Here is a 25614-nt window from a genome sequence, read left to right on the forward strand (position 1 = left end):
AAAGCCCGCAGCGGCTCGGAGCGCCTCCGGGCGGAGAGGAGGCGAGCTCGGCCCATCGTCACTGCCAAGCCGAGCGCCGAGCTCAGCGGTCCGGGGCTGGGCGCGAGAGGGCGAGAGCCGGCACGCGCCTTCTCCCTTCGCCCCCGGCACACCGCGAGAGGCTGGGCCGGGGCGCCCCGGGTGCGGGCCCGCGCCGCGCGCCGTCGTCGCCCCTCCCCGCCGCGTTTGAACACTGGAGGTGTGCGTGGCCGCGGCGGCGGCGGGAGCGGCGAGTCGGGCCGGCCGGGCTGCGCTTCGCCGGGGCGGCGGCGGTCGTGCGTGGGGCTCAGGATGCGGCCGGGGGGCGCGCTGCTCGCCCTGCTCGCCAGCCTGCTGCTGCTGCTGCTGCTGCGCCTGCTCTGGTGCTCCACCGACGCGCCCGCTCGCTCCAGGTAACCCGCCCGCCCGCCGCGCGCCCCCCCGGGGCTCCCCCGCCGCCCGGCCGCCCGCCTCCGGGCCGCCGCGAAGGGAAGCCGACGGGCGGCGGTCGCGCGAGGGCTGGCCGGAAAGGGGGCGTTCAGGAGGCGGGACGGGCCTGGCCCGGGCGACCGAGGGGGCGACGCGGGGTCCAGGTGGGCACCGGCTGCGGCGGGGAGAGAGGCGAGGGCTCCGGCGGACGGTCGCTGCGGAGCGGGACCTGCCGTCGGGTCCCCCGCGGTCTCCCGAGCTCGCCGTTCTGGTCCGTGGTTCCCCTTCCTTCCCGCCCTAAGCGCCTTCAAACTCCGGGGTCTGGGAGCTGCCGGGGGCGGGGTAGCCGGGCGGCGCGAGGACGCCCGGGCCAGGTGCGAGCGCGCTGCGGCCGCCGAGCCTGTCAGCGACGTGTAACAACTTAGTTTTTTTCCTGGCGGTGCAGGCTCTCGGTGGAGGAGAGCAGGGACGCCACCCGCGGTACCCCCGCCGCGCTGAGGACGCTCCGGAGCCCGGCGACCCAGCTACCGCGCCCCACGAACAGGTACCCGCGGCGCGGGGCGGCGGGCGGGCGGGGACTCGGCGGCCGCGGGGCGCGGGTGGGGCGCGGCTGCAGCCGCAGGGCTCGCCTCGCGCTGTCTGGCTGGGACCGCGCGATTGAGTGCGCTTGGGTGTCTGAGTGTGCTCTGTGTGTGTGTGTGCGTGTGTGTAACTCCTCACACTGTGTGTGTGTGTGTGTGTGTGTGTGTGTGTGTGTGTGTAACTCCTCACACTGCCTCAACCTCCCCTGTAAAGCCTGGATCTCCACGTAGAGGTTCTTCGAACCGAGGGAGACACTCAAACAGCTGCACTTTGCCAAAATGGGTGCTGAGGCCCCTTCTCCGTCACCTGGTGTTGAAAACCCCGGAGAGAGGCAGCTCAGCCTGTCCGTAGAGGGATTCGGTTGGTTTGCTTTTTGTCTTTATGCTTTACAGGGCACCCGTGTAGAGAGATTCACGTTTGGGAGAATTCTGTGCGCAACGTTCAGACTGGTTTTGTCCTTAGTGAATGGAAGCTTAAAACTGTTCTTTTTCACTCACAGGAGTATTTATCCATGTGCAATAATTATTTGGTTTTTATCTTTCTTTCTGATTATAAAAGTAATACATGCTTGTTGCAGAAAGGTAATATGAGAAATGTATTAAAAAATATTCACCCACAGATCATATTAAGGCTTTGGTCTGTATTCTTCCAGTAGTTTTTCCTACCTACATATATTTTAAAAATATATTTAAGATAGACTTTGTGGTCTACCTTTTCCTAAAAAATTAGACAAATACATATCATTATCCCCCCCACTATTGCTTTTAATTGTTGGATAATTCATCAGATGAACGTGCTGTTTAACTCTTTGTAGCTCCAGACATTTTGACTGTTTCCTGTTTGCTTTTTGTTTTACTTGCTGTTAATAATTCTATTAAGTGTATTCTTGTATGTAAATCCTTATCTTCATATTAAATGAATTCTCCAGGATAGAATGATAGAAGTGACATTATTAGGTTGAAGAGTATATGCATTGTTGGTTCCAAACACATGGCCAGTTACATCCTGGAAGAGTTGGTTCAATTTACATTTTCACCAGAAGAATGTACCGTTCCGTGCTTCAGCAACGCTATTCTTACCTCAATTTTGTATACTGTCTCTTTTCCTCTGCCTATCTTTTGTGAATGCTTTTTTCTATGTTTCCTTCTGTATATTCTTGGCTCTTGGACCTTCTAAATCTTTCTGACTGAGCAACCCCAGGGCTCCTGTGTAGCATAGTCATAATAAAGGTCTGGTGGAGCCTGGAAGAAATCTTGAAGTGCAGGAACAGTCTCCCACAGCCCTCCTATTAGGATTTTATAACATGTTAGAGGTACTAAGAAATCCTAGAGTAACAAAACTTTTGATAAAAATAGTGGCCTCTGGTTTGTATACTATAGATAGCATAGCTTTCCAGTGATCTGGGGAGCATTCCATTTTTTTTTTTTTTTTTGCAGGCTTTGGTACTGTTTGTTATTCATTTTGGCATTACCCCTTGGGGAAATTTTGAAAGAATGCACTAATTGAATTACCCGGTTCTAGGCCTTTTTTGAGGTAATTCTTTGATGAATTTTTTAGCTTCTTTTGGCATACTTCTTTTCTATTTTGCATGCTTCTTGAGCTAATATAGGTAATTCCTATGTTTTTTCTGAATCTGATTCAAAGGCTTTTTAAATACTATTCTGTCATGTTTTTAAAAACCTGTCTAATTTATTTTATATGCCTTTTATCATTTATGATTTTAATTATTTATGTAGCAGGGATACAAATTTTAATCTGTACTACTTGATTATGGAGAGAAATTGGAATTTATTTTTTTAAAAGATTTTTTATTTACTTATTTGACAGACAGAGATCACAAGTAGGCAGAGAGGCAGGCAGAGAGAGGAGGAAGCAGGCTCCATGTTGAGCAAAGAGCCTGATGCGGGGCTCCATCCCAGGACCCTGGGATCATGACCTGAGCCAAAGGCAGAGGCTTTAACCCACTAAACCACCCAGGAGCCCCTATAATTTCTTTTAAAGATTTATTTATTTATTTTAGAGAAAGAGAGCATGAGCAGGAGGGGCACAGGGTGAGGCAAAAAGATTCTCAAGCAGACTACCCACTGAGCTCAGAGCCTGAAAGGGGCTCGATCCCAGGACCCTGAGATCAGGACCTGAGCCAAAGCCAAGAGTTGGACACTTAACTGACAACCCAGGCACCCCGAGAAATTGGAATTTCTTAATTTTTCTGTAGCTGCTCTGATCTTTCCTTTATGAGCCCCACACTGTAGGTAATAGGTAAAAGTAATAATAGTAATGCTAATAGCAGTAAAGATAACCGACACTTAGTGAATACTTTAATGGGCCAGATATTGATCTAGGCACTTTATATTTATTAACTCTCTTAACCCTTAAAAACTACAGAGAGAAACTATGATTATCTTCATTTCATAGTTGAGGAAACTGAGGCATGGAGGGAGGAAGTAAATTTCCCAGAGTTACAAGGAATTTGTGGATCCAGGAGTCAGACCTAGGCCATGTGGATACAGAATCCCACACTCTTTTTTTTTTTTTTTTAAAGATTTTATTTATTTATTTGACAGACAGAGATCACAAGTAGGCAGAGAGGTAGGCAGAGATCGAGGAGGAAGCTGGCTCCCGGCTGAGCAGAGAGCCCGATGCAGAGCTTGATCCCAGGACCCTGAGATCATGACCTGAGCCGAAGGCAGAGGCTCTAACCCACTGAGCCACCCAGGCACCCTGGAATCCCACACTCTTAATGGCCTTGCTGTGTAACCTTTCTGAGGTGCTGGGCAAGATGGGGTGTGTGTGTATGTCTCCAGGTTAAAGCTTAGTCCAATGTGACAATTTAATCAACTCTTTCTGGCAATATTTATTCTTTCTGGGAGCAAATGCTCCATCTGCCATATTGTTTTCATCATTTCTTTTTACTTAAAGATGACACTCAGATACAAGGAGGAGGTGGGCTTAGATGATGTGTTAGTAGGGTTAAGAGTTGGGGTTCATGATCATGGTAACCTTTGACTCCTCTAATTTCCAGAGTGATGTTGTCCACTTTCCACCTGATGGCTGAGAGCCAGTTAGGAAATTGCAGTTTGTGGCTCATTCTTTTTCTTCGGGTATTCTACCTTATGGGTCCCCCCACTCTATCTTCCTCATGAGCTCCCACCTGGTGCTATCTTTCTGGGATCTGGTGAAGATTCTCTCTTAGTCCTCTCCTGTGTTGTTACTTTGCAACATTTGCTCTGAGGCTGTCTCACCCAGGTCTGGCTCACCAGATCCACAACCAGTCTCCCAGCTATTTCTGGGACCTGTCTAAACATATAAGAATGGAGGCTGGTTCTGGAAATTAAATAGAGGTCCTCCCTCTACTTGCACTGTGAAGTACATGTGACCCTATTCTAAGTTAATTTCAGGATGGGAGGCTGTCCAAGAAGCGATCTCTTTTCAGAGTCCGAGGTGGGGGATGAGGCCAACTTCGTCTACTCTTGTGGTTACCCTTATCTTTCTGTCCCCAAACCAGAGCTCTCTTCTTTCCACCTCTGGTCCCAGTTGGGAATGTGCAGTCTACCCCAGTTCCTCATATTTTCTTTTGTCCTGACTCAAACCTCTAGGTTGAATTCCAACCTAAGTCTTAATGGTAATTTGTGGAGACCAGGTTTGAAAAGATTGAGAAAGCTCCAAGAGCTGTTTCTTCCAAATAAGGTGGTTAATGTGCTCAAGTGGGAGAATGAGAAGAATCTGGAATTCTTTTCTTGAGGCCATAGCATACCTTGTTTTGCTTGGCTATAGCTGAATATCACCTTATTTTTCTCTTTGCATTTTTTGAGTAACAAGTCTTCATCGCTCCAGAATCCCCCAAAGGATGCTTTAAAATGACAGAGGGAAAAGTCATGTCAAAGTCAGAAGACAAAAGAGAAAAACTTAATAATAATTTTCAAAATATAATTCCATTACAATGAATGCTTTCTTTTTCTAATAAGTTTTGTCAAAGTTTGTTCTAGGTTTGTTTTTCATACAACCAGCTCCTGGATTTATTTCTCAATTTTGGCATGTTTTCCTTGTTGTTACTTCATTTGTGCTCTCTTTATCTTTTAAAAATCATTCCTTTCTTCCAACTTAATGCCTTGAAGTGAATGCTTTATTTATTTTTCTGTTTTGCTTTGTAAGAGAATGTTTACTACTATGAATTTTCCTTTGAACGCAGCTTTAGGTCTGTTCCTTAAGTTTGGATACATAGTGTTTTGATTTTCAAAAATATATTCTAAACTGTGTATAATTACATTAATTTTTAAAAGATTTTATTAATTTTCTTTAAATATACCTGATGTGGAACTTGAACTCACAATCCTGAAATCAAGAGTTGCATGCTTCACTGCCTGAGCCTGCCAGGTGCCCCTATAATTGCACTAAAATTTTAAATAATTTTTATCTCCATAGTGATTTAGAAGAATACTTAAATTTTCAGGTGGTTGGAATTTTAAAAAATACTAATCAAATATTCTTTCTTTTAATTTCATTTTTGATTACAAAATAAATTAGTAGAATCTGCTATAATGTCATAAGTTAGTTCTCAAATACTCAAGAAGTGAGAGACTGGACTATCAGCAGTGTTAATCATGTAGCCGGAGCAAGTCTGTGTAACTAGCTGGCTTGGAATTCCAGGGTCCCTCCACGGGAGTATCTAGGTCCCGGTTGTGACTTAGTGCCTATTAGTGGGGGTGTCCATTCTGACTTTAACATCCATGGTGGTGATTCAGGCTCTGTGTCTAGCTCAGATTTCCCAGTGAGCAACAGCTATGCTGTGAATGTTCTGGTACTTACTGCCCATTTCATTGCCCCTTCAGGGATGACTGGACTATGAGTTTTCCAGAGATGTGGGGACCATACTTCTACTTCTCTGCTTTCTTAGAGAGGTTTACCTGCTATTTTCCCAAGTGGGCTGCCTTTCTGTTCCCTGTGATCCTTTCTCCCTGCAGTACAACTTTGACTTTTTCTTGTTTGACACCTGGGCATCCACAAAGGGCAGACATCAAAAGTCAGTTGTGTTACATCCCAACTCATTATTGTGGCAAGTGCTTTACGGCATGTTTTGTAGCAACTTTACTGCATGATTTTTAGATGAGTACAAAGAAAAAGAAAACTGCCTGTCATTCAGGGTACAAAAGATGGGTACTACTCGTATTTTCAATAACTTTGTATGCACATATCTGGCAGTTTTGCTATGCATATTTTGGTAGGGGTTAGTAAAACTTTTTAAACTTTTCTTCATGTCATTTACCTTTCTGCAACATAATTTTTAGAACATGGTATTTGAACTTGTACACCTATCATAATTTAGGCTTAGGTTTTTTTAAAAATTTTGATTTATACTTTCATATGAACAACTTTATTTTTAAAAAGATTTTATTTATTTATTTGAGAGAGAGAGGGAGCATGGGGGGAGGAGGGTCAGAGGGAGAAACATACTCCCTGCTGAGCAGGGACCCTGATGTGGGACTCGATCCTGGGACTCCAGGATTATGACCTGAGCCGAAGGCCGTCGCTTCCCACCCAGGTGCCCCATCATATGAACAACTTTATACCTTTGCACGTATTCTTGATTATTCAAATAAATTCTAGAAGTGGAGGGGCTAGATCAAAGAATATAGGAAATTTCAAAATGTTCCTAGGACTTGTCCAACAAAAATGGTTGTTTCAGTTTATTTTTCTGTTAGCAGTGTAGGAGAGTGACCATTGACTCAAACTCCTGACAGTTCTGTGTTTTAGAATTTCTTTTCATATTTTTAGTTTCACTATCAGGATATAATATTTTATTGATGTCTTAATTTCTATTTGTAATGTTGTGCTTAATCTTTAGGATATTTTTAAATTTTACTTTATGGTTTGGCTCTTCATACTGTTATCTATCTTTCTATCAAGATCCTCTGTTTTCTGGTGCTCCTGTGTGGCTCAGTTGGTTAAGTATCCAAACTCCTGATTTCCGCTCAGGTTATAATCTCGGGGTCCTGAGACTGAGTCCCACCTCACGCTGCAGGGGCTCCGCTGTCAGCCTGCTTGAGAATCTCTCCCTCTGCCCCTCTCCCTGCTTGTGCATGCACATGTGCTGTTTCTCTCTCTCTTTCAAATAAATAAATAAAGTCTTTAAAAAAAGATACTCAGTGTAAACCTGGTGATTCACAGTCCTGTACTCCTGGGGATAAAAATATATGTTTATAAAAAATAAAAAATTATTAAAAAATGGAAAAAAAAAAAAGATACTCGGGGTGCCTGGGTGGCTCAGTGGGTTAAGCCTCTGCCTTCGGCTCAGGTCATGATCCCAGCTGCTGGGATCGCGTCCCGCATCGGGCTCCCTGCTCGGCCAGGAGCCTGCTTCCTCCTCTCTTTCTGCCTGACTCTCTGCCTACTTGTGATCTCTGTCTGTCAAATAAATAAATAAAATCTTAAAAAAAAAAGAATTTAAAAAAAGATACTCTATTTTCTTACAGCTATACAAGAGGTTTATGAATATCAAAAATGTAAAACTTCTCTTTACCATGCATTTAAATTGATTTTCTAATTTAGTTAACATTTAATTATGTCTGTGGTTATTTAATCTGTGCAAGTTCCAACCTTTCTACTCTATCACTTGTATCTACTTTTCTTTCCCAATTCTGCTTCTGAATAAACGTAACAGTTCATTTATTGAAGTATTTGCTGTGCTAAGTATACATTTTAAGTACATTTTAAAATATTTAAACATTTAATGGTCCTAGAACTTCTTTCGGCATGTGGCAAAAGGGTGGGCTTTTATTAAGTTATTATTATTCTGTCCTGTACTTTTGCTTTTGAGAATTTTTTTTTATTTGAATTAGGTTCTTGCTCACAATCTAGAAATATTGGGTGGGGTGCCTGGGTGGCTCAGTCAATTAAGCGTCTGTTTTTGGCTCAGGTCATGGTCCCAGGGTCCTGGGATCGAGCCCTGAGCCCTGCGTTGGGCTCCCTGCTCGGCTCAGCGGGGAGTCTGCTTGTCTCTTTTGCTCTGCCCTTCCCCCTACTCCTGCTTTCTGTGGAGCTGACTCTCTGTCTCTCAAGTAAACAAACAAATAAAGTCTTAAACCCAACAAGTCTAGAAATACTGTTGAGATTTTCTTTTCTGTTGTTCAGTGCTCAATGCCATTGTAAACATTCAGCTTACAATGCCATTGTGATGGAGCCTCTCCCCACTTCTTCAGGTCTTTGTTTCCATTGCGTTCTTGGTCAGCTGGCATAAATCTTGGACATTTTAGCCTTAGAGGATGGATGATAGTGTTTCTGAAACTTGAGATATTTAAGGATCCAATTCTTATTTTTCACATATGAGTACTGAATTACTGCACCATGACTCCATTTTTTTTTTTTTTTTTTTTGGGTCTTAGAATTTTTCTAAAATTTCTGTTCATCTATTTTCTGCCTTTTAGGGCCCTGAAAAACAAATAAGAGTAATCCTAACTTTTACTTTTTCAAAAGTAACCTGTTTGATTTTTTTGTGTTACAGATCCTGAGAGGAATGTTCTTTTCTTTCTTTGCTGCTGTTAAATTTACAGCAGTATGTCTTTTCAGTGACCTCTTTTGGTTAACTTTTTCTGTAAGCCTTTTTAATCCACTGGCCCAGTTATTCTATTTTGTTTCTATTTATTCCATTTGGTATCCTATAATGGATTATGTGATGTGTTCCGCACATTCTGGTTGTATTCTGTGAAGTGAATCTTCATTTTTTGTGTGTGCCGGTGCTGAACCTCTTCCCATCATTACCTTTCCATGTAAACGATTTTATTTCTTTTTCCGATTTCAGTTTTTCTCTTTGTCTTTTTCCCCTGCCCTCTGGGATGGCCTCTCAAATCTGTCCTCTACATTTCTGAATTATTTTTCTGTAGTGTCAGTTCTCTGTTTGGCCCTGTCTAAAACAGTACATCTATTCCATTATTATTCTTTACAATTTTTTTCTTGTCTCGGCCTGCATCTTCTCACATCAGTTTATATCTTAGGAAACTTCTAAGTATGCTTTTAATACACCTCACCCTTCATTTCTGACGGTTTTCTTGTATTTTATTGAGAACGCAAAGCAAATGCTTTCTAAAGATTTCTTCTGCTGCTTATAGTAAATATTGTTCAAATATAGTAAAAAAAAAAAAGTATAATTTTTCCTTACACTTTGAGAACAGTGGTCTGCCAAGTTAGAGAATCTTTTTTCTTTAAGTTTTTATTAAATTCCAGTTAGGTAACATGCAGTGTAATACTAGCTTCAGGTGTGCAATTTAGTGATTCAGCACTTAATGTACATCACCTGATGGTCAGTGATGTTGAGCATCTTTTCATGTGTCTGTTAGACGTCTGTATGTCTTCTTTGGAAGAAAGTCTATTCATGGCTTCTCTCCATTTTTTTAAATTAACATATAATGTATTATTTGTCCCAGGGGTACAGGTCTGTGATTCATCAGTCTTAAACAATTCGCAGCACTCACCATAGCACATGCCCTCCCTAGTGTCCATAACCCGGCCTCCCTATCCCTGCCCCCACACCCCAATCCTCAATTTGTTTCCTGAGATTAAGAGTTTCTTATGGTTTGTCTCCCTCCTTGGTCTCATCTTGTTTCATTTTTTTCCCTCCCTCCTCCCTAAAAACCCCATCCGCCTCTCAAATTCCTCATATCAGAGAGATCATATGATAATTGTCTTTCTCAGATTGACTTATTTTGCTTAGCATAATACCCTCTAGTTCCATTCATGTTGTTGCAAATGGCAAGATTTTGTTTTTTTGATGGCTGCATAGTATTCCATTGTATATACATACCTACATATATATGTGTGTATGTATATCTCTCACATCTTTATCCATTCACCTGTTGATGGACATCTAAGTTCTTTCCCTAGTTTGGCTGTTGTGGACATTGCTGCTATAAACACTGGGGTGCTGGTGCCCCTGTGGATCACTACATTTGTGTCTTAAGGGTAAATACCAAATAGTGCAATTGCTGGGTCATAGGGTAGCTCTATTTTCAACTTTCGGAGGAACCTCCATGGTGTTTTCCACAGTGCCTACACCAGCTTGCGTTCCCACCAATAGTGTAGGAAGTTTCCCCTTTCTCCGCATCCTCTCCAGCATCTGTCATTTCCTGATTTGTTAATTTTAGCCATTCTGACTGGTGTGAGGTGATAGCTCACTGTGCTTTTGTTTTGTATTTCCCTGATGCTGAGTAATATGGAGCACTGTTTCATGTGTCTGTTGGCCATTTGGATGTCTTCTTTGCAGAAATGTCTTCTGTCCATTTCTTGATTGGATTATTTATTCTTTGGGTGTTGAGTTTGCTAAGCTCTTTAGAGATTTTGGACACTAGCCCTTTATCTGATATGTTGTTTGCAAATATCTTCTCCCATTCTGTCAGTTGTCTTTTGGTTTTGTTGACTGTTTCATTCCCTGTGCAAAAGCTTGTGATCTTGATGAAGTCCCAATAGTTCATTTTTTCCTTACTTCCCTTGCCTTTGGCCATGTTTCAAGGAAGAAGTTGCTGCGGCTGAGGTTGAAGAGTTTGCTGCCTGTGTTCTCCTCAAGGATTTTGATGGATTCATATCTCACATTGAGGTTTTTTTTTTTTTTTATCCATTTTGAGTCTATTTTTGTGTGTGGTATAAGGAAATGGTCCAGTTACATTCTTCTGCATGTGGCTATCTAATTTTCCCAATACCATTTGTTGAAGAGACTTTTTTCCATTGGGAAATTCTTTCCTGTTTTATCAAAGATTAGTTGACCATAGAGTTGAGGGCCCATTTCTGGGTTCTCCATTCTGTTTCATTGATCTGTGTGTCTGTTTCGGTGCCAATACCATACTGTCTTGATGATTACAGCTTTGTAATAGAGCTTGAAGTCTGGGTTTGTAGTGCATCCCGCTATGGTTTTCTTTTTCAATATTACTCTGGCTATTCAGGTCTTTTCTGGTTCCATATAAATTTCAGGATTATTTGTTCCATTTCTTTGAAAAACATTGATAGTGTTTTGGTAGTGATTGAATTAAATGTGTAAATTGCTTTATGTAGCATAGATATTTTCACAATATTTGTTCTTCCACTCCCTGAGCATGGAACATTTTTCCATTTCTTTGTGTCTTCCTCAATTTCTTTCATGAGTACTTTCTAGTTTTCTGAGTACAGATTCTTTGCCTCTTTGGTTACGTTTATTCCTGGTATTTTACGTTTTGGGTGCAATTGCAAAGGGGATCGACTCCCTTAATTTTCTTTCTTCTGTCTTGCTGTTGGTGTATAGGAATGCAACTGATTTCTGAGCATTGATTTTATATCCCGACACTTTACTGATTTCCTGTATGAGCTCTAGGAGTTTTGGAGTGGAGTCTTTTGGGTTTTCCTTATACAGTATCATATCATCTGCAAAGAGTGAGGGTTTGACCTTTCTTGGCAGGTTTGGATGTCTTTTATTTCTTTTTGTTGTCTGATTGCTGTCTCTCCATTTTTTTAATGGGTTTTGGGGTATTGAGGTTTTTTTTTTTTTTAAAGATTTTATATTTTTATTTCACACACACACACACAGAGCATGCAAGTGCGCAAGCAGGGGGAATGGCAGGCAGAGGGAAATGGAGAAGCAGGCTTCCTACTGAGCAGAGAGCCTGATGGGGGGCTCGATCCCAGGACCCTGGGATCTTGACCTGAGCTGAAGGCAGATGATTAACATACTGAGCCACCCAGGTCCCCCAGAGTTGTTTAGTTTTATAAGTTCTTTATATAGTTTGAATATTAACCCTTTATCACATATATCATTTGCAAATATTTCTCTCATTCCGAGGGTTGTCTTTTAGTTTTGGTGATTATTTTCTTCATTGTGTAGAAGATTTTTATTTTCTTGTAGTTCTAATGGTTTATTTTTTATTTTGCTTCCCTTGCCTCAGGAAAGATATCTAATAAGAATTTGCTACAGCCAGTGTTAGAGAGGTTACTGCCTATGTTCTCCTCTAGGGTTTTAATAGTTTCATGTTTCACATTTATGTCTTTATTTTGAATTTATTAAGAAAGCAGTCCAGTTTCATTCTTTTGCATATTGCTATCCAGTCTTCTCAACACCATTTTTTTGAAGAGACTGTCTTTTTCCCATCGTGTATTCTTTCCTGCTTTGTCAAAGATTAATTGACTATATAGGTGTGAGTTCATTTCTGGGTTTTCTATTCTGTTCTCTTGATCTGTGTGTCTATTTTTTTATGACAATACTGTTTTGGTCACTACAGCTTTGAAACATAACTTGATGTCTGGATTTATGATGCCTCTAGCTTTGCTTTTTTTTTTCAAAGTTGCTTTGTCTATTCAGGGTCTTTGTACATACAAATTTTGTTCTAGTTCTGTGAAAAATGCTGTTAGTATTTTGATAGCATTTGCATTAAATGTATAGATTGCTTTGGGTAGTATAGATATTTTAACAGTATTTGTTCTCCTGATCCATGAACATGGGATGTCTTTCCATTTCTTTGCATCTTCTTTAGTTTCTTTCATCAGTGTTTTATGGTTTTTCAGAGTATAGATCTTTCACCTCTTTGGTTAGGTTTATTGCTATGTATCTCATGGGTTTTGCTGCAATTGTAAATGGGATCAATTCTTTAATTTATCTTTGTGCTGCTTCATAATTCGTGTGTAGAAATGGAACAGACTTCTGTACATTGATTTTGTATCCTGCAACTTCACTGAATTTGTGTATCAGTTCTAGCAATTTTTTGGTGGAGTTGTTCAGGTTTTCTGCCTGTAGTATCATGTCATCTGCAAATAGTGAAAATTTTGTTTCTGCCTTGCCAGTTTGGATGCCTTTTATTTCTTTTTTGTTGTCTGATTGCTGTGGCTAGGACTTAGAGTACTATGTTAAATAATGGGTGAGAGTGGACATTCCTGCTTTGTTTCTGACCATAGAGGAAAAGCCTTCAGTTTTTTTCTCATTGAAGATGATATTAGCTCTGGGTTTTTCTTATATTGATTATATTGAGGTATGTCCCCTATAAACCTACTTTGTTGAGATTTCTTATCATGAATGGATGTTGTACTTCTTTTAAATATTTTTTTTCTGTATCTAGTGAGAGGATCATATGGTTCTTATCATTATTTTATTAATGTGGTATGTCATGTTGATTGATTTATGAATATTGAACCATACTTGCAACCCAGGAATAAATCCCATTTGACCATGGTGAATGATTCTTTTGATGTCTTACTGGATTCAGTTTGCTAGTATTTACTGAGAATTTTTGCATTCATTTTTATCAGGGATATTGGCCTGTAGTTTTCTTTTTTTAGTAAAGTCTCTGCCTGGCTTTGGTATCAGGGTAATGTTGGCATCATAGAATGAATTCGGAAGTTTTCCTTCCTTTTCTGGTTTTTTTTTTTTTTTTTTTGAATAGCTAAAGAAGAATAGGTATTAACTCTTCTTTGAATATTTGGTAGAATTTTTCTGGTGAAGACCTGTGGCCTTGGACTTCTGTTTATTGGGAGATTTTTTTTATTATTGATTCAATTTCTTTGCTGGTTATCAGTCTGTTCTATTTCTTCTTATTTCAGTTTTGGTAATTTTATGCTTCTGGACATTTGTTCACTTCTTCCAGTTTGTGTAGTTTGTTGGAATATAGTTTTTCATAATCTCTGATAATTGTATTTCTGTTGTGTCAGTGATATTTCTCCTCTCTCATTTGTGATTTTATTTATTTGGGTCCTTTGTCTTTTCTTTTCTTTCTTCTTCTTACTCTTCTTCTTCTTTGAGAGAGAGAGAGAGAATGTCAGTGGGAGAGGGGCAGAGAGCAAGGGAGAGAAGAGTGAGGGAGAGGGAAAATCTTAAGCAGGATTCATGCCCAGCATGGAGCCCAATGTCGGGCTCAGTTATGGCCCTGTGATCATGGCTTGAGCTGAAACCAAGAGTCAGATCCTTAACCAACTGAGCCACCCAGGCACTGTGATCTCCTTTCTTTTTGATAAGTCTGGTTATGAATTTATCAATCTTATTAATTTTTTCAAAGAACCAGCTCCTGCTTTCATTGATCTGTTCTACGGTTTGTTTGTGTTTTTTTTTTTTTTTTCAGTTTCTATATCGTTTATTTCTGCTCTGATCATCATTATTTCCTTCTACTCATTTTAGGCTTCACTTGCTTTTTTTGTTTTGTTTTGTTTATTATTATTCTTATTGTTATTTTTTAATTTTTTAGTTCCTTTAGGTGTAAAGTTAGATTGTTTGAGATTTTTCTTGCTTCTTAGGTAGACCTGTATTGCAATATACTTCCATCTTAGGACCACTTTTGCTGTATCCCAAGGTTTTGAACTGTTGTGTTTCCATTTTCTTTTGTTGCCCTGTATTAAAAAAATTTTTTTATTCTTATTCTTTTCTTTTAGAGAAAGAGTGCATGTGAATCACGGGAGTGGGGGAGGGAGAGAGGGAGAGAGAGTAGCTTATGCAGGCTCCATGCCCAGCATGAGCCCAACACAGGGCTCAATCTCATGACCCTGAGCTCATGACATGAACTGAAATCAAGAGTCAGATGTTAGCCTACTGAGCCACCCAGGTGCCCCCTCTATGTATTAAAAAAATTTTTTTTTATTTAATAGAGAGACAGTGAGAGAGGGAATACAAGCAGGGGGAGTGGGCCCTTCTATGTATTTTTAAATTTCTTCTTTGATTTCTTGTTCGACTCATTCATTGTTTAGTAGCATATTATTTAACCTCCATGTATTTGTGGTCTTCCCAAATTTTTTCTTCTAGTTGACTTCAGGTTTCATAGCTTTGTGGTCAGAAAAGATGCATGGTATGATCTCAGTGATTTTGTCTTTGTTGAGGCTTGGTTATGACCTATTATGTGATCTTTTCTGGAGAAGGTCCCATGTGCACTTGAAAAGAATGTATACTCTGCTGTTTTAAGATGGAATGTTCTGAATATATCTGTTAAGTCCATCTGGCTCAGTTTGTGATTCAAAGCCACTGTTCCTTGTTGATTTTCTGTTTAGATGGTCTGTCTATTGATGTAAGTGGGATGTTTAAGTCCCCTACTATCATTGTATTATTATCAATTAGTTTCTTTTTGTTTGTTATTATTTAATATATTTGTGTGCTCCCAGTACATAAATAATTATAACTATTAGTCCTTCTTGTTGGATTGTCCCTTGTATTATGAGATAGTACCCTTCTTTGTTTCTCGTTACAGTCTTTGTTTTAAAGTCTATTTTTGTCTGATATAAGTCTTGCTACTCTGGCTTTCTATTCAAATCCATTTGCATGCTAAGTGTTTCTCCATCCTCTTACTTTCAATCTTCAGGTGTCTTTAGGTCTAAAAATGCATCTGTTGTAGGCAGCATATAGATGAGTCTTGTTTTCTGTGCTTTCTGATACCCTGTGTCTTTTGATTGGAGCATTTTGTCCACTTATATGCAGAGTAATGATTGATACATGTTTCTTTTCATTTTATTTCTTGTTTTGTCATTGTTTCCAAAGATTTTCTCTGATTCTTTCTTGTCTTTGTCACTTTTGGTCTTTCCATTCCACTCAGAGTCCTCTTTGATATTTCTTGTGGGTCTGATTTAGTTGTCAGGAACTCCTTTAGTTCTGTTTGGGAAACTCTCTCTCTCTCATATTCTGAATGATAACCTTGCTGGACAGAGTATTCTTGGTTGTAGATTTTTCCTTTTCAACATTTTGAATATATCATGCTTGCCAAGTTTCTGTTGAGAAGTCTCCAGCTAGCCTTTTGGGTTTCCCTTTGTCAGTTAAGGACTTATTTTGTCTTGGTGTTTCCTTAAAAAAAAAAAAAAAAAAGAGTTATTTATTTCAGAGAGAGAGAGAGAGTAGGGGTGAGGGAGGGATGAGGGAGAGGGCAGTGGGAGAGAAAGAAAGCATATCCTGAAGCAGATTCCCTGCTGAGTACAGAGTCTGACATGGGGCTTGATCCCACGACCCTGAGACCATGACCTGAGCTGAAACCAAGAGTTGGATGCTCCATTTCTTTGGAAAAAATCAATGGGATTTTGATAAGGATTGTATTAAATGCGTAGATTGCTTTAGATAGCATAGACATTTTCACAATATTTGTTTTTCCAATCCATGAGCATGGAACATTTTTCCATTTCTTTGTGTCTTCCTCAATTTCTTTCATGAGTACTTTCTAGTTTTCTGAGTACAGATTCTTTGTCTCTTTGTTTAGGTTTATTCCTAGGTATCTTATGGTTTGGGGTCCAATTGTAAATGGGATTGATTCCTTAATTTCTCTTTCTTCTGTCTTGTTGGTGTAAAGAAATGCAACTGATTTCTGTGCATTGATTTTATATCCTGACACTTTACTGAATTCAAGTACAAGTTCTAGCAGATTTGGAGTGTAGTCTTTTGGGTTTTCCACATAAAGTACCATATTATCTGCAAAGAGTGGTAGTTTGACTTCTTTGCCGATTTGAATGCCTTTAATTTCTTCTTGTTGTCTGATTGCTGAGGCTAGGACTTCTAGTACTGTGTTGAATAGCAGTGGTGATTATGGACATCCCTGCCGTGTTCCTGACCTTAGAGGAAAAGCTCTCAGTTTTTCTCCATTGAGAATGATATTCACTGTGGGTTTTTCATAGATGGCTTTGATGATATTGAGTTATGTACCCTCTATCCCTACACTTCGAAGAGTTTTGATCAGGAAAGGATACTGTACTTTGTCAAATGCTTTTTCAGCATCTATTGAGAGTATCATATGGTTCTTGTTCTTTCTTTTATTAATGTATTGTATCACACTGATTGATTTGCAGTTGTTGAACCAACCTTACAGTCCTGGGATAAATCCCAGGTCCTGGTGAATAATCCTTTTAATGTACTGTTGAATCCTATTGGCTAGTATTTTGGTGAGAATTTTCGCATCTGTGTTCATCAAGGATATTGGTTCGTAATTCTCTTTTTTGACTGGATCTTTGGTTTTGGGATCAAGGTAATGCTGGCCTCATAAAATGAGTTTGGAAGTCTTCCTTCCTTTTCTATTTTTTGGAGCAGTTTCAGGAGAATGGGAATTAATTCTTCTTTAAATGTTTGGTAGAATTCCCCCTGGGAAGCCATCTGGCCCTGGGCTCTTGCTTGTTGGGAGATTTTTGATGACCGCTTCAATCTCCTTACCGGTTATGGGTCTGTTCAGGTTTTCTATTTTTTCCTGGTTCAGTTTTGGTAGTTTATATGATCTCTAGGAATGTATCTGTTTCTTCCAGATTGTCAAATTTGCTGGTGTATAGTTGCTTATAATATGTTCTTATAATTGTTTGTATTTCTTTGGTGTTGGTTGTGATCTCTCCTCTTTCATTCATGATTTTATTTATCAGGCAAGAGTTGGATGCTTAACTGACTGTGCCACCCAGGCATCCCTGTCTTGCTGCTTTAAAGATTTTTTTATCATAATATTTTGCAAATTTAATTACAATATGGCTTGGTGTTGGCCTGCTTTTGTTGAGTGTTGCCTGTGCCTCCTGGATATGGATGTCTGTTTTCTTCCCTAGATTAGGGAAGTTTTCCGCTATTCTTTCCTCAAATAGAATTTCTGTCCCTTTTTCTCTCTTCTTCTTCTTCTGGGATTTCTATGATATGAATGTTATTATGCTTGATGGAGTCACCAAGTTCCCTAAGCCTATTCTCACGTTCTGTAATCTTCTCTCTCTTATTCAGCTTCATTATTTTCAATCATTTTGTCTTCTGGGTCACAAATTCATTACTTTGCTTCTTCCATCTTCTGTTCATTGCATCAAACCTGTTTCCAATCTCATTTATTGCATTCTTCATTTCTGATTGATTTTTTTCTAACTCTTTTATTTCTTTGGTAAGAGTCTCCTTGTTTCCTCAAGCCCAGTGAGTAATATTATAATTGTTGCTTTAAATTCTTCATCAGGCATGTTACTTCTATCTGTTTCACTTCAGTCTCTGTCCGTGGCCTTATCTTGTTCTTTTATTTGGGATGAATTCTTCTGTCTTGGTGTTTTGTCTAAGTCTCTGCCTTCTTCTCTGTGTTAGAAAAGCAAGTTATGTTTTTTGTTGCTAAAAGTAGTGGCTTTATGAAGAAGAGGTCATAAAATGTCCTGGGCCTGGTGGTTCAGGAGCATCTCTGGTGCATTCTGTGTGTTCTGCTGTTGTGTTCTGGCTGTTCTGTCCTTCAGGTCAGTCATCTGCAGAGGCTCTCCTGGCCTGCCGTCGGCAGTGTTTTGTCCTTGGCCTGAGTGTGGTGAGTATTAGTTAGGCATGTTCTGCTCTGCTTGTGAAATGATACCTGATGCTACTTCTACTAGAACTGAGGCCCTGAAGAAAGAACTCTCTGGTCAGGAGATGTGGTGCGGAATTGGATTTCTGCTGCTCTTCTGGGGAAGGGGCCTTCCACACTGGGACCGAGGCAACCTTGACTGAGAAGGGCAGTCCTGCCAGAGTGCAAGGATGTACGGTTGGGTTTAAGCAAGTTAGGCAGCCAGGGTTTGCACTGTGCTGTTTCCCACAGGTGGCTCTGTGTTTCTGCTGAGGGGCAGGCGAGGGAAACTGTGCCAGTTAGCTCCTTTGTTGTCTCCCAGGGATGATCTCCGAAACAAGTTCCCACTGTGTTCCCTAGGCGTTCTTCAGATCACTGTTTCCATGCCGTCTGTACCCCCCGCCCCATCCCACAGATGTTTGCCTGCCTTCTCCCAAGGAGCAGTGCAGTGTCCTCCAGGCTCTGGCCCAGCCAAGCCTGTTGACCTTTACACCCTAGGCTTTAAGATGCACTGGTTGCAAGAACTCATGAAATTCAGGCCTTGTCATTTTCTCCCCCACCTGCGACTTTGGGGAAACGTTCTCCTTGTACGTTCCCCTTTGTGCATCTCTCTCTGTCTTTCCATTATCCATGACAATGGCTCCTTCCCTTCTGCAAAACATATTATCCATTACTCTCCTAAACCACATCTCCACACTTATACCTTCTTCATGTGGCATCTTCTCTCCCTTTAGTTGTGGCCTTTGTTCTGTCAGACTGTAGGCCAATTTCTGGGGTATTCAGAATGTCTTGATAGTTACTAGTTGTGTTCATGGGACGAGGCGAGCTTAGGGTCCTTCTACTCTGCTCCCCTCTTCCAGGGGTTAGGTGTTAGTTGGGCAGTTAGGTAGTAGGGCCAGGTTCCCCAGCAAGAAAATATGGAGTCAGGACAGTTAAGAGAAAATAGCACCGACATCCTCTTCTGGAGTGTAGACAGGAGCACACTGACATTCTGCTTTTCAGCCCTTGCAGAAATGACTTTTGCAAAACATTCTAAAATAAGACAATTAATTACAAAGCATTTGTAGTTGCCCCCTATCACGGGCAGGAGCAGTTAAGACATAAGCCCCTAGATGTTAGCAAAAAAAGGACTGTCACAGAGATTGTAGCCTAAGAGGTAGACAGATATGTGACCAAACCCCTGATTGGCACAACTCAGCACACCCTGATTGCTGAAGATAGTTCCGCAAAAGAGTTCATAATATCCCCTAAACTTAGACATCTTGAGACCAACCCTCTCAGGCCCCCCTCCCTCTCCAGGAGCCTTGTACTCTTGCTCAATAAACTTCACCGTGCTGCCCACTGCTCTTTGTCTGGTCTACCCCTTCATTTTTCGAAGTGGCATGACCAAGAACCGTGGGCACTAAGGGGACAAAATCCTGTAACATGGAGTGATCCAGTTAGAGAATTTTTTAACATGTTTTATGTGTTTTTAATCTTTTTTTAGGCTTCTTTTAAATTTAGACACCTCTAAAAGAGGAGGCCTCTCTCCAGCCTTGTGCACATCAGACACTCGTTGCAGCTCCCACCAGGGGCTGAAATGTTCCCCTTCTTAGAGCACACACCAGAGGAGAGGCTGAGCTATGAAGCCCATCAACAAATACCTGAATTTCTAAAATTAGAATTTAAAAAATTGTGGTGAACTATAGGTAACATAAACTTTACTAATTTGAGTTTGTAAAGACCAGACCTCAAATCTATCTCTTGCTTCCACATGTCGATCTCATGGGTTGCCAAAAAGGCCATGTATTTTTGGGTTGTCTGATTCAGCCAACTGAATGACTTGGTGACTGGCAAATGTCACCTGAAACCCAGGGCTGGGGCCCTGGGGCTCTCCCCGTAGCTGCCGCCCCCTTTATATCCCAGGGCATGAGGACTGATGCCCTTTCGTGCCCTCTTACCTTCCTTAAGTGTTTTACAATATAATATAGCATCACATCACATCACATACTCTGCATAGATAGAACCTCAGGAGAATGCAAAAATGGAGCCATAAATGGGGAGTTGGCTCAGCAGCACCCAGACAGCCTCTGCTGCTTCAGGAAGCAGGTCCCTTCTGTGTAGGGACAGCCATCTGACTTTCTGGTTGGGGCAGGTGCTTCCTGCTCAGGTAAAGACAGGCAGACAGTGGGAGGAAGGTCAAAGCCACCCTAATTTTTTTTTTTCTCCCTGGACCCCACTGCTTCATCAGCTGCTGGTAATTTCTCCATGGGGTTCCATATGCCCTTCCAGATGCCTTGCATCTGAAGCGTTTTTGAAGCCGTCATCTGTCGCCATCTAAATGTGTGGTTGTCGTTTCGTGTAGACTTGTGTGCTTTCATGAGTATGTGAATAGTCTGGAAGGGAGAGAACCAGGTGGTGTGGTCTCTCTACTGTCTTATCCTGAAAGTTGTAATCATGTTTCATTGGACATTTTCTTGTTGTCTGTATTCACAATGGGATCATAATTGTGAGCTCTGGAAATTCAAGATGCGTGTGAACTAGAGCTTGTAAAAGGGAGGCATAGCTGAGCATAACTCTGCAATGGTGGCTTTTCTCTCTCTTTGACCCCTTTCCTCTCCACCCCACCCTCCAAATACATGAAGGCTATCGAACTGTATTTTTGAGGACAATATATTTCACCTTGGTATCTTTCCTCCTTTGCTTTTAGGAGTAAGGATACTGTACGTGTCCTGATTTTAAACATTCAGTACGCTTTAAAGTTGCTTTGAGTCTGGTTTCTGAAATAATCTGAAATGAGGTTTTAAATCTTGCATTCTGCCTCTTTTTTCTACTTCCTCATCCTGTCTTCATTGGAGCTCTCCTTTCTCAGGCTTGTAGGGAGTTCTCTGTGCCCACTGTGATGGGGATCACCGGGGTCCTGGTTTTCCCAAGGTCTGGTGAGAGCGGCAGGACACACTTCTGGGGGGTGGGGAGCAGTCCCAGACATGGGCTGCAGGGCCCGCTGGGTTCCCGTGGGCTCTCCGACACGTGGGTGGGCAAGCCAGGCTGACCTGAAGGACACACAGAAATGTCCTGCTGTTTTCCTGGTTTTGCGGGGTAGGCGGATGAGGAGATCTGGTGTTGGGGGAAAAAATGGTGTCTCACTGTCCTGCTGTCGCCTCAGAGGTGGTCGGGGGTGGACTTTTATGTCCTAATTAGAGGCTCCTAGGACTCCACAACTTCCTTTTCAGGCCTCTCTCCACAAGCAGGGGGGTGCTTCTTCTCATGGCTGGAGGCGTGACCTGTCGCCAGCAGGACGGTTCACCCGTGGATGTCACAGCGAAGGTGGTTCCATTGCGATGCCGCCAGTCAGGGCTGCCTGCGCGCTGTCTGGCCTGGTGTGTTAAGTCAGTGTGGCCTTAATAGACCGTTTCCTTGAGCTGACAGGCATCAGGTGAAAGTGAAACAACAGAAGTCTCACCGCCTGGTGGTAGGAGTGAAGCTTTCCCTCAGGAGTTGCAGAGAAGCACAGATGTTTCAAGAGAGGAGGCGCTGACTGAGGCTTAGAGGGAGGGAAGGCCTCCACCAGCCGAAGGGACGTGAAGAGAAGAAAAGGAAATAAATATATCTTCTCCTCAGCCAGGTGCACGGATTCTTTTGAGAGCCACTAATATTAGCTGCTCGGCGGTTTCAGGGTGCAGAGGTCCCGCAGCCTCTCTTCGGGGGACAGACAAAGAATCTCTTGAAAGAGCTGCTGAATGCCATGAGGAAACTTGAGAAAAGTGCTCTTGGGTCTCAATGATGTCTGGGTTTGCGGCTGCTTTTACCATGAAGAAGATGGTTATTGCTGTAGTCGGTTTATCTGCTCCCACTTAGGAAGTTAGCGAGGCCAGGTCTGACACGAGTCGGCTAGGAAGGCCCAGTCGTGTCTTTCCGCAGCATCAGCTTGATTCAGTCAGAAAGCAAGGTTAGCACCATTGGAAAGCAGGCTCCGGATTCCATCTCACTATGCACACAACTTGGCTTCACCCACATCACCCTGACCTTTGCTCAACTGAGCAAAGCGCAGTTCTAGGCACACAACGAGGAAGGTATGACAAGGGGTAAGAATTTCACAAACCAAATGCGGAGACAGCCTGTGAGCACACAGCTGGATGAGGACTTGGTGTGGTCTGGGGCGGTTCTCAGAGCTTCCTGTAGACTGTGTTTGAACAGTGGACGATCTCTGTTGTGTTCAGAGATCAATTGGCCAGAGCCTTTGGTGTCAGTTGCGTTTTCAGTGTGGCCAGACGTGAAGGGGTCTGTGTTTGGAGAGCCTGACTCGGGGCTACAAAAGTCCTCCCTCTTTTAAAGGAATTTAATCAGTCTTGGGCCTTTGCAGGACACTTTTGGTTCTGCTGCTTGTCAGATCTGGGTGTTGTCAACCTGTGTTGGTTTTGTCTTATCTGGTCTTAGCCATAACGCCCCCCTTGGCTGCTTATGTCCTGCTTGAGAGGAGGGACTCCATCTTGCTTTTTTTTTTTTTTTTTTTTTAATTTTTTAAATGTTTATTTATTTATTTGACAGAGAGAGAGAGAGATCACAAGTAGACAGAGATGCAGGCAGAGAGAAGGGAGAAGCAGACCCCCTGCTGAGCAGAGAGCCCCATGTGGGGCTCGATCCCAGGACCCTGAGATCATGACCCAAGCTGAAGGCAGAGGCTTAACCCACTGAGCCACCCAGGCGCCCCCATTTTGCTTTGTATAAGGAGACTTAGATCTACCTTGTATGTATCCCCAAAGGGAGCAGTGGAAAAGTTCTCCTTTCTTCCAGCCTAGATTTTTTGGTTGATCAAATAATTAAATTGATATACAACAGGTTACCAGGGTAAAAGCAAAAGTTTGGTAGCATGTATAGAGCAGAGGCCCAGAAAAACTGAGTACCCTTCCAAAGCTGCCAAAGCCACTTTAAATACCAATATTTTAAATACCATCTTCAACTAAAGACAGAAGATGTCTGGGGTGGGGAGGCGGTTATGCAAGCATACGAGGGAAAGCACCTTAAACAAGGGTATGGTTGTGAAATTTAAGTTGCTGCCTTCTTTACTGGTAAGAGTTTCTAGAGATTGATTTATCCCTCCTTTCCTGCTACAGGAAGGGAGACACGCTTAAAAAGAGAGAGTTCCCTGGGGTGCCTGGGTGGCTCAGTGGGTTAAAGCCTCTGCCTTTGGCTCAGGTCACGATTTCAGGGTCCTGGGATTGAGCCCCGCATCGGACTCTCTGCTCAGCAGGGAGCCTGTTTCCACCACCCCACCCCACCCCGCCCTGCTCCTGCCTCTCTGCCTACTTGTGATCTCTGTCTGTCAAATCAATAACATCTTTAAAAGAGAGAGAGAGAGAGAGAGAGAGTTCCCTTATAAATGTAAGTGTCTCTTGCCAACAGGTATATTCAATTTTCAGAACTTCCCCTGAATCTGCCATTTCTTAAAAATAACCAGCTTAAAATAATCAATATGCCAAAGAGACATATCTTAGAGTAGCAAAATTTGCTCCCATTCACAGATTTGAAAAACTTTGTGTCACAAAGTATGAAGAATGATTTGTGCATGCTAAAGATAATCAGTCAGTAATTCTAGAGAACATTCATATCCCTGGGCATAATTATTTCTAAAGAAAATTTTACAGGGCATAACCTGGGCTTTTGAAATTATTGTAAAAATAATTTCCATTATCTTGTTATTGTTATAAGTTATTATAAAAGCACTAGGATTCTCCAACATCCAATTTTTAAACTAGTATTCCAGACAATTGGAGTTGTAGGTTGCAAAGACCATTCATTCTGGAAATGATTAAAATCTCTCACTGGAGTCTCAGTTGGAATGAAGCGGTACCTTTGCACACTACCTCTGGAGCATATATTGTGTGTCATATATACTGATTCTTGAATATCATGGGTTTGAGCTGTGTGGGTCCACTTATACTCAGGGTTTTTTTTTTTTTTTTCCCCTGATAAATACAGTATAGTACTGTAAATATATTTTCTCTTCCTTATGATTTTCTTAATAACATTTTCTTCTCTCTAGCTTGCTGTATTGTAAAAGTACAGTTGGTAACCTTAAATTAAAGCCATCGGTTATTTTATCAGCAAAAATGAGTTTATTCAGAAATAGGAGAGGATCGCATTCAAGGACAAACAAGCCACGGCAAACCTTAGGCAAGTCCACTGGACAAAGGAGAAGAATGCCCTTTTGTAGAGCAGAGGGTAAAGTTGGGAATGCTGTTATAAACAAAAAGCCCATTGGAGTAAACTGGGAGCTGGAAGTAGTGGCTTTTCATTGGCTATATTGTGATGGTCTCTCATTGGCTGGGCTGTTGCCAGAGGGAGGGGTTAAGCCTGCCTCCCCCCCCCCCCACCACCTAGCAAAGTGGTATCCAAGTGCAAGGTTCATCTCTTCTTGGGGGGTGCAATTGAGGGCCAGTGGTAGGGCGTGAAAGGCCCTCTTTCTTTCTCCATTCTGGTGTGGTTTCCCTTTGTTAATTTTTGCAGAGTATATAATCTATATGCAAAACATTTGTTACTTGACTGTTATCCATAAGACTTCTGGTCAATAGTAGGCTATTAGTAGTTATGTTTTTGGAGAGTCAAAAGTTATACATGGATTTTTGAGTACACAGGTTTGTGCCCCAACCCTTCTCTGGTTCAAGGGTCAGCTGTATTTTTTTTCTGAGAGATTTTTATTTATTTATTTGAAAGAGAGTGAGTGAGAGAGAGAGAGAATGAGAGAGTGCACAAGCAGGGGGAGAAGGAGAAGCAGACTATCCACCAAGCAGGGAGCCCGATGCAGGACTCGATCCCAAGACCCTGGAATCATGATCTGAATTGAAGGCAGATGCTTAACTGACTGAGCCACCCAGGCACCCAAGGTCAGCTGTGTTCTTTAAGAGATTATATCTCATCATTTCCTTACTCTGTGGGATATAATGTGTGATCCCAATGCTTTGTGTTTGGAATGTATCTTTATGTATCTTTTAATGCTTTGGTACGTATATTATAATGTATTGCTACTTTATTATTTTCGGGAAACCACTCATATTTTACATGTTTATATTTGTCAGCATAGCTTTACTATTTGTGAGTTAAGTTTGTGGACAGAGTTTTGTGTTTTTAATTGGGCAGTCCATCCAACACTCCCCATTCTTTTTGGGGTTATCAAAATACTCATGTTTTCTTTTTTTTTTTACAAGTGTATTTTTTTATTAATTTATTTTCAGAAAAACAGTATTCATTATTTTTTCACCACACCCAGTGCTCCATGCAATCCATGCCCTCTATAATACCCACCACCTGGAACCCCAACCTCCCACACCCCCGCCACTTCAAACCCCTCAGATTGTTTTTCAGAGGCCATAGTCTCTCATGATTCACCTCCCCTTCC

At 41.8% G+C, this 25614-nt stretch overlaps 1 protein-coding gene across 1 annotated transcript in view; it reads left to right on the forward strand.

Annotated features, from left to right (window-relative positions):
• Positions 1–286: 286 nt before the first annotated feature.
• Positions 287–25614, forward strand: part of ST8SIA6 (ST8 alpha-N-acetyl-neuraminide alpha-2,8-sialyltransferase 6) — a 147757-nt gene continuing 122429 nt past the window's right edge. The window contains exons 1-2 of the mRNA XM_059405016.1: positions 287–431; positions 893–991. Coding sequence (XP_059260999.1) covers positions 331–431; positions 893–991 — 200 coding nt within the window. The 5' untranslated portion in view covers positions 287–330. The remainder of the gene's footprint in view (positions 432–892; positions 992–25614) is intronic.

Source organism: Mustela nigripes, chromosome 6 (assembly GCF_022355385.1).
Source record: "Mustela nigripes isolate SB6536 chromosome 6, MUSNIG.SB6536, whole genome shotgun sequence".
In the NCBI taxonomy this organism is placed as follows: Eukaryota; Metazoa; Chordata; class Mammalia; order Carnivora; family Mustelidae; genus Mustela; species Mustela nigripes.